The 8,870-nt window shown below is 44.4% G+C and overlaps 1 protein-coding gene across 1 annotated transcript in view; it reads left to right on the forward strand.

Annotated features, from left to right (window-relative positions):
• Positions 1 to 8,870, forward strand: part of LOC102387334 (BICD family-like cargo adapter 1) — a 31,325-nt gene that overhangs the window by 11,204 nt on the left and 11,251 nt on the right. Inside the window, exons 4-6 of the mRNA XM_006019905.3 lie at positions 365 to 583; positions 3,089 to 3,232; positions 8,088 to 8,218. Coding sequence (XP_006019967.1) covers positions 365 to 583; positions 3,089 to 3,232; positions 8,088 to 8,218 — 494 coding nt within the window. The remainder of the gene's footprint in view (positions 1 to 364; positions 584 to 3,088; positions 3,233 to 8,087; positions 8,219 to 8,870) is intronic.

Below are 8,870 nucleotides of genomic sequence, written 5' to 3' on the forward strand. Positions count from 1 at the left end.
GGGGTCGGACTAGATGATCTGCCCAGGTCCCTTCCGACCCTAGAAACTATGAAACTATGATCCACTAGTACAGTACTAGACTGGGAGTTAGGAAATCTGGATTCTATTGCCATCTCCTACACTGATCCCCACATAAATTTAGGCAATCTGTGTCACCTCTCTTTATTAGTTTCAAGTCTATACAATTGAGAGGAGATTTAGAAATCTATGTGCGCTATATGATACATACTTATTTTTCATTCATATGCTATCTGGAATAGGGTGCATTTTCTAGCAAACAGGTCTGATCACAACCTGGGAGCCTATAGTCAATCAAGTCTGCATCCATGATGTCATGGATTAATGTAATACTCTCTTGTTCCAGCTGAGACTGCAGCTCTGGGAAGCCTATTGCCAAGTCAGATATCTTTGCTCTCATCTCCGAGGAAATGACAGTGCAGACTCTGCAGTCTCTACAGACTCCTCCATGGATGAATCTTCAGAAACCTCATCAGCCAAAGATGTCCCAGCTGGCAGTCTACGTGCTGCTCTCAGTGAGCTGAAGAGACTAATACAAAATGTTCTGGATGGGACAGATTCCACGGTAAGTCAGTAGTCTAAAGGAGTATTTTTGCTGTAACTGTTCATGCAAGGCAAGGTGGTTTAGTTTGGTATGGATGGATTACTTTTAAATGCTTATTCTTTGGGTATTCAGAAATCCTTCTGTGTAGCCCTTCAAGCTGGAACAGCCTGGTACAAAATCTATTTCCAACAGTCCAATATATTGTTCAGAGACCAGCAGTGACATGTGCCAGCCCAAAAGATTTAAACTGAGGTCAGCAGCACCTCAGATCTGCAGGCCAGATACAGGCTATCTGGCCTGCAGAGCTTGTGGGGCTGTGCCTGCGCATGTGTCCGGGCCAGGACTGGAGAAGCTTCCAGCTGAGCCTGTACTGCTTTTGCTTCTCCCTGCTCTCCCAGCTCCAGTCCAGCAGAGGCTGAGTGGCTTTGGTGGTGTGCATAGGGGACGAGTTCGGGGGGGGAGGGCGTGTGTGTGTGTGTGTCCCAAGATTGCTGGTGCCCCCTCTGAGTGAGCACTCCGGCTGGTAGGGGGCATGGAAAGCAATAATGCCCCCCCTGAAATTGGCTCTGCTGGAGGCACGTCAGCAGCGGAAATGCTGGCAGTGGAAGTGCCGGCACTTGCACCACTGCCATGCTGCTGGTGCGCTCAGCAACTGGCCACTGGGAGACCCACCTCCCCTGGTCGTGCCCTGCTGGTGCCCCCCCCACAAACTCAGGAGGCACCAGTCACCCATGGTGGCGTGTCAGCAGCAGGGGTCTTTTCCCATGCCCACACTGGGGCCAGGCAGCTAGGAGCTGTGCCCATGCCACCACTGCTTTCCTCAGCCTCCCTGCTTCCCAGCTGTGGCATGGGTGCAGCTTCCAGTCCATGGGGAGCTATGACGGGGCAAGACCGTTGCAAATGTGTCTTTGCTGCTGCCACTTCTCCTCCTCCTCCTCTTCCTCCTCCCCATTTCCCCGCCCAGCTATAGTGTGGGCACAGCTTCCAGCTACTGGGCAGCCATGCTGAGGTCAGGCATCTTTCAGCTGTGCCCATGCTTCAGTGGGGTGGGGGTGTGGAAGGGAGGACTGGGGAGAAGGGGCAGTGTGAATGTTTTTTTTTTTTTCTAGTTCCCTGGCCTTGGCTCAGCTCCCTACAGGCTAGAAGGTGCATTTGCTCTGCAGTCAAGGAGTGAGAGCTAGAGGAAAGGATGGCAGTGCAGGCACAGTTCCCAGCTGCCTGGCCCCAGTACAGACATGGGGAAGACTTTTTGGCACTGATGCTCTGCCAAAGCCACTCGGCCTGCCCTGGACCAGAGCCAAGTTGTCCTAGCCCATGGCTAGGAGCAAGTTGCTGGTCCCGGATCTGAAGCTAGCAATTATTAGCCCCCTGCCCCCCTCCCCCTAAGTTTTCAAGGTTGAATTGAGAGATTTGTCCAACTATTACTAGTTCAGGTATCATCCTGAAAAAATCATGAGACCAGGCTTTCTTGAAAGATTTCTAGTAAGTCCATTATAGCCATCTTGAAAACGCAGCAAATTTTCTTTTGATTTGTTTACTTCTAATTCTGATCAATATCCCTTGGTCCTGTTTCTTAAGCAATGGTATCAAGAGGCCTGTGAGTATTAAGTCATATTTAAGAGTTATCTGAGACTATCTCTGTAATATGGTTAGATACATGTTTCTGTGATAAACCGCTAAATGTGGCCCCTATGCCTGGAGAAAGGTGCAACTGGGCACTAACAATCCTATTTGTCTTGGGATGCTGTAATTTTCTGAGATCAGCTTCTTTCCTCAGCCCGGTGACTGACATCATGAAGGAGATCTGCAGATTCTCTTTTTGGAGAACTAGGACAACCTTAATGAGGAAACAGAGGTTTCTTCTTTCATGGTGGCTAAAATTTAAATCTTGAACTCCCATTAGCTGTATCTTCAAGATCTGTATGCTCACCACATGGGTACAACCAGCCTTCGAGAGACTCCATTGTGGTGTGTCACACAAAAATAAGCCAGGAAGCAGTGCAGGCCTGCAAACCCCAGACATGGATGGGAACACTAAACAAATCAGTGTCAGTGACTGTAGGAACTGAGATTGTAACTGAAATAAAACATAGAAGTCAATTGTATTTGTTCAAGAGAGAATAGAAACAATTCTATAAATGATTAAATATATCATTAATAGTTATTTGAAAGTTTTATGAAGAGGTAAACTTGAGAGCTGTGTTGTATTTCAACAAAGAGGTCAGGGCTGAAGATTGGACAGTGTGTCTACATCTCTTTCTGTGACCTGTCTATGGCTGTTTTCTATCCAAGCCCAGGAGTTATGTTCATGATTGGCTGTATTTTGAGTGCTCCTAACACTGCGTAAATATGTGGGAATGTTCACTATAAAACTGATACTCTAATAGAGTGGCCTTCTCATTTTCCTTTTATTCTCCTTAGAATTCCTACCAAATTGGTACAAATGTAATGCAACCTATAGTTTAATGCAACCTGTGGTGGGGGGGGTTTAATGAAAACTGAGCAGGGTGTTTCTCTTGCTGCCAGAGCTCTCGGAGAAGCGATGACGATGCCTTAGAAGAACAAATCAGGAGAACAAGTGAAGACTCAAGAGCTCTGAGGGAGTTAATGGAGGGAGAAAGGGGGAAACTGAGGCAAAGCCTAGAAGAGCTCCAGCGGCTTCACAGCCAGGTAAGCAGTCCCTGCACTTTGAGGGAAGAAGATTCCAAGGACTCTCAAGGGGAGCTTTGGAATATGGGAGTTTGGCATGTTCTTCTAGGACCCGTTTGTGCAAGTGATCACAGCCCTGTATGAATCCCTATTCAGTAACCCAATATTGTTCTTCCAAGCGTGGATTCCACTGCAAGTGTGTCTACACTTCATGTACATGAGATTGGAGGTTTTTAATAAGTATCTATAGGGGTTGCAGAGGGGCATTCCACTTCATTGTGCTCTCATACAAGCCTACAAAGGGTAAAGCAGCCACGATCTTCATTCATTTCCCTCTTACCATCTGTAGCAGCAACACAGAGCCAGCAAATGTCTAATCCACCTGTCTTCAATATTTCTTCAAAATTATCCCAATTTTTTAGGATTTTTGGTCTCTCATACTCAACTGCCATTAATTAATCTGACCTATCTGGACCAAAAGCTTTCTGGTCAAAACCCCACAGTGCACATGGCTTCTTAATATGGTGAACACAAGGTCCCTGGGCTTCAAAACCCATCAGTCCCACAGTGGGCTAATGCCCCTTGATGGATGTACATAGTGGGTGCATCTACACATGCAATTAATTTGAAATAATAAACTCTGGAGCAGTTTGAGCTGGAGTAAACAACTTCCAGGCCCAGCATCTACATGTGTGCCTGGGACTACAGCAATTTGAGCCAGGGTGGAGCAGTTTACACCAGGGATGTTCCTGTCCTGCTCTGCTCCAGGTGGTGGCAGCGGATGGTGGAGGGACTGGCAGGGGCACAAAGGTGCTGAAAGTGCAGAGCCATGTGGCTAGGCAGCAGGCAGGAGTCTGGTCCCATCATGCCTGGGCTAACCTGGCACAATTTAGGCCCGTGGTCAGCAGCTTACATGTGCATTTAACCTCATTATTACTCCACTGTAAAATAGTACTGTTCCCAACAGTACAATCTTACTGCAGTGTTAATTAGTTTACTGCAGCCTAATACCATCACTTGTGTAGATGGTGACACTTCACTCCAAAGCTACTTAGTCTACTCTGCAGTAAAGCACATGTGTAGATGTGGCCAGTAAGTGTCTTTTTGTTCCTGGTGAAAACACACATTTGGACCAAGTATGTTCATCCTTTGTTTCTAGAATACACAAGTTAACAGTCCATAAAAGTTTTGTAAGATCCTGATTAAATGATATCCAGAATTCTACTAATGGACAAACCAGCATCATCCCGACACCACATTAACATCTGAGACTGGTGCAAAGAAGATGACACAAAGGAAAGATCTTGAACCAATATTGGCTCCTATGTCCCCACCCATAGGTCTAGCTAAAACATATATGCCAGCACCAGTATCTTTAATGCCTGAAGCTAGATACTAAAATAAGCTATTCCAGACTCTGAATCAGAAGTTCAAGACAGAGTTTGGTGTTCTTTCCAAAGGCTTTGCAGTATCTGCCTTTTATGGGAGAAGTCCACTAAACCCTGTATAACAATGGTGGCTTGCAGAAGGAATAGACTGTAGCAAACCAAACTTCACAGGCATTGGTTTTCCACTGATGCGCACCAGTCAGCACTAATTCTGGCCTCAAATGATGAAACTAAAGAAGAAATTGAATCTGCTGTCTGCCCCAATACCCCTATCTGCACTGATCCAGACTTCAGTAGTAACAATGTTTTATCAGAACTGCACCAGACTCCTGCCTGCTCACTTAGGTTGCATTCTGTCCTTGTCATCAGAGAATCCTCTCTCCTGTGGTTTAACTGACATTATCAAGAACTACCTATATGGTTCTCCTCCAGGTTTAAGTCATTATGAGCCCATCAAGACTGTCACTAGACTGGTCAACACCAAGTTAATTGGTCTTAAAGTATGGTTCTTTGGATGTACAATTGACCACTGTCACAGGCATTGAATTACATGGGCTTAACCAACTTGTTCCCAAAGTCACACTCAACAGTAGGAGAACATCTATATATTTTAGACATCTCCAAAGTTTTTCTGTAATACCTCAAGAAGACCAAGTCTTCAGGTTCTCTCCTGCCTACTTCTGAGCATACCGGCACACCAAAAGGCCAATAGAAGAATCTCAAAGCAAAGCACAATATAATTATACCTCTTATAAAATGGTTGCTTCTGCCTGCTCAAGATATATGCCAATCTCTGACATTTGCAAGGTAGCTAGCAGGCACAACTAACTCTTTCTCCCACTGTTCACCTGATAAGGTAATTGGGTTACATGCCATATTTGGAAGAGCAGAGCTTCCCTCACTGCTTTATTGATATCAACTAAACCTATTAATTTCCGCAATCTAGAGAGGATGCTATTTACCGGTCACCTGCAGTGGATCCATGCTAGCAAACTCTTCAAGAAGAAGACAGTTGCTCATCCTACAGTAGCATAGGTTCTTTGAGATGTTGTTTTCCAAGTGGATCTTACAACTCAACCCTCATCTCTGCTTTTAGTAGTCCTCTCCAATATGAGCTTAAAATATGAGGGAACAGAGGAAAGGTTGCAACCCATCCATCCTTTTTGCCGCCTTAGGGGGCCACTAGAAAGTACAGGCCCAGTAGATGCTATTAGAAGAATACTCTGAGCTGGCACACATGGGGCTCATGCATACCAGTGGTGGGTTCCACATCACGTCTTGAAGAATCATAGTTACTAAAGTATAAGTCTCCCTTTGTCACATGGAAGAAAAATCAAAACATTGTTTGTTTTTAGTGCTAAAGAAGAAAAATGAGCACAGAAATGACTGCTCTGTTCTATTCCCACCAAGTGATGCTTAAAATATATCTGCAGGTATTGGAATAATTAAAGGGCAGTGCCTTCTCTTCTGTCTTATGGGATGGGTGACATTAGATGCATTTAACAGCAGTTGCCAAGCAGAAGAATCTATGAAATAAGAAACCAGTTGTTCTTCTTAGATTTTTCCCATGTTATAAACTTCCTTGTTGCTGCTGAACAGGGCATCAGTTATAGGTTCAGGACATTCTGTGAGCTTTCCAGGCCCCTGCCTTCAGCTTGGTTCCTCTTCTGTGAAAAAAAGAGCTCCTGCCATGTCTTACAAGTTAAGAAGTGCTAACTGTGCTGACTCAGGGCAAGGTATTGGGGATCAATAGCCTTCCTATTCAGAAATAAGGATGGTGGCTTCCCCAGTCAGGGCCATCTTAACACAAGTAAATGAAGTGTCTAATTTATATATTTATGAGAGTACTTTTCCTTTAACTTGCTTGGTAGTTTCATAGCGAACAGCTTGCATGCTATTAGGAAAGGGTTAAACATGGAGAATAATTGTGTTGAAACCAGGGACTTCCTGTGGATGAAGGATGTGCTTCCAGTGATATTTCAGCCAGAGTGGGCACCTTTGTGCAGTTAATTCCACTGTAGGCCACACTTACTTCTCAAAATTTAATACCCCTTTCTGGACACAAGGAAATCCAATTCTTTATTACTTTAGTCTTGTGAATGTGTCTTACTTCTGGTCTGGGAGTTAAGACTTAAGAGCCATCAGTGAAAACACCCTCTCAGTTGTTCTCTTACTTGTCACATCACCATCTTCAAAAGCAGATTTTTGTGTATATGATCCCTGCCCGAGTCTGGTCCTGCCCAGAAGTGCGTTTGAAATTAAAAGCTGCAGCAGATAGCTGGAGCACCTCAGTGGTCCAACACAGCTGTCTGTCACAGCTCTGTGCATCCCCAGTTAGTCTGTAGACCTGCATCTTCACAGTGAGCGAAGAGCCTAACCCTATGAAATATCTGGGTTCTGCTGAATCAATGGGAGTATCCGAGTGGTGAATACCATTTGGCTGTCTTGCTTCTTCCAAAGATTTATATGAGGATTCTGTGGATTGCCAATATTCAGAAACAAGAATTAGGTTGCATCATAGAAGGTTTCCAAGGTGGTAATGATGTAGGTTTAGTAATGGAGGATGTGTCTTGTAGATAGGGAGGCTAGATGTGTACAATAGTTGCAGAGTTGTGCTAATGCAGTCCTGTCATGATTTGACACCCTATTTATTCACTTTGGACTAGAACAAAGGGTAACTAATGTCTCAGATTAGTACTTTTACATGTATTTACCATCTAATTAAGATGCTGATGTGTGCTAGTAACCCATTCCTCTGAGCTGAATGGATGTTTTTTTTCATGTCACCACTCTCAAATACGTTTCTATTTAACTTCTTGCTGTTTCTAAAGAGATGGTGGCAGGGAAATATCTCTGCTACTTCCAGATGACTGTTTGTGAAAATTTGATCCATAATAACATCAAGAAAAGAAGAGAAACCAGACTGCAGCCTTAAATCACACTTGAGTTACATGAGCCTCTTTGAGGAGGTAACATTTCTACAGTGAAACTTCAGTGACTCTTATGCAGTTAAGATCATGAGATCACAGTTCGTACCTCATAGTAGATCATGTCAACTGGAGTGGAGCATTTACCTGCATTACAATGACCATGAGCATTACAATGACCTTTAATGCTAACCCTGCCCAATTTTAGATGCAACTGAGGAGAGTTGTTGCCATTTGATGGCTGGTGACACCACATCAGTTGGCAAGTTTCAGCCTTGTTCCTCACAGGAAGGTATCAGCACTTCAGCTGTTACCTTCATTGGCAGCCTTAGCAGAAGCAAAAGTTTGAGCCCAGAGCCTGAAAACTCACCCCTTTAAGAAGTGGTTCATTCTGATCACAGCTGAGGCACAAGTACAAAAGCATTCACCCACCATTTGTGCTGCTTCTTTTGGGAATACAGAATTTTTGTTTTCAAGTCTGTCAATCTGCACTTTTCACCAGGGGTAAATTAATCTGAGAGAGAACAAATGTTTTATAGAGCTCCTTTCTTTTTGTGACAGGTGACACTGCTGAGTGTGGAAATGACTGCACTGAAAGAAGAAAGGGATAGACTTCGAGGGTCAACTGAAGATAAAGAGATAAATGAACAGCTTCTGAAGGCCATCAGGGATCGAGATGAGGCCATTGCCAAGTAATCAGACTTGCATCTAAACCCAGAGACTAGAGAAGGGCTACAGTCTCAGGATTTCCCCATCAGTTTGTTCAAGGCAGTAGGTGCTTTTGGGGTAGCTTTGTTGCTGCACTGCTACCAGTAAATTGGCAATCAGTCCTCCCACTATTTCTAAGTGTCAGTGACGGGGCATAAGGTCTTGACCATACCAGTTGTCTATAACTGGCAGTTCTGTTCCTTCTTATATGAAAGAAACTCTGGAAATCATGTTTCTGGAGATTTTAAGGACAGATCATTTTGACAAGCCAAGGGATGGCTATTGTCCATTTAAGAAGGAGGTACAACTATTTGGACTGGCCCCATTCATCTTATTTTTCCTTTTCTCTTTTAGCCAAATACTCCTTGCTTTCTTTCCCCACATGTATCTGCTGCTGTACCTTCTCCAGCATGTTCCTTCTGTTTTGCTGTAATTCCTCTTTACAACTCTGCTGCTATAATCCTCTGGTTCCTCAGTTGTTTCTGTCCTTTTTCCTTATTTTACCCATCCTATTCCTCTGCTCCTGGCTACTTTTGCTTTCCTTTCCTTCTTTTACTCTGGGTTCTCTGAGCAACCCTCTTCCTACCTCCCCTCTGTGCCCCCCCCACCCCCCCCCCCCCCCACCCTCTTTTTTTT

The sequence above is a fragment of the Alligator sinensis genome, unplaced genomic scaffold (genome assembly GCF_000455745.1).
Source record: "Alligator sinensis unplaced genomic scaffold, ASM45574v1 scaffold505_1, whole genome shotgun sequence".
Lineage (NCBI taxonomy): Eukaryota > Metazoa > Chordata > Crocodylia > Alligatoridae > Alligator > Alligator sinensis.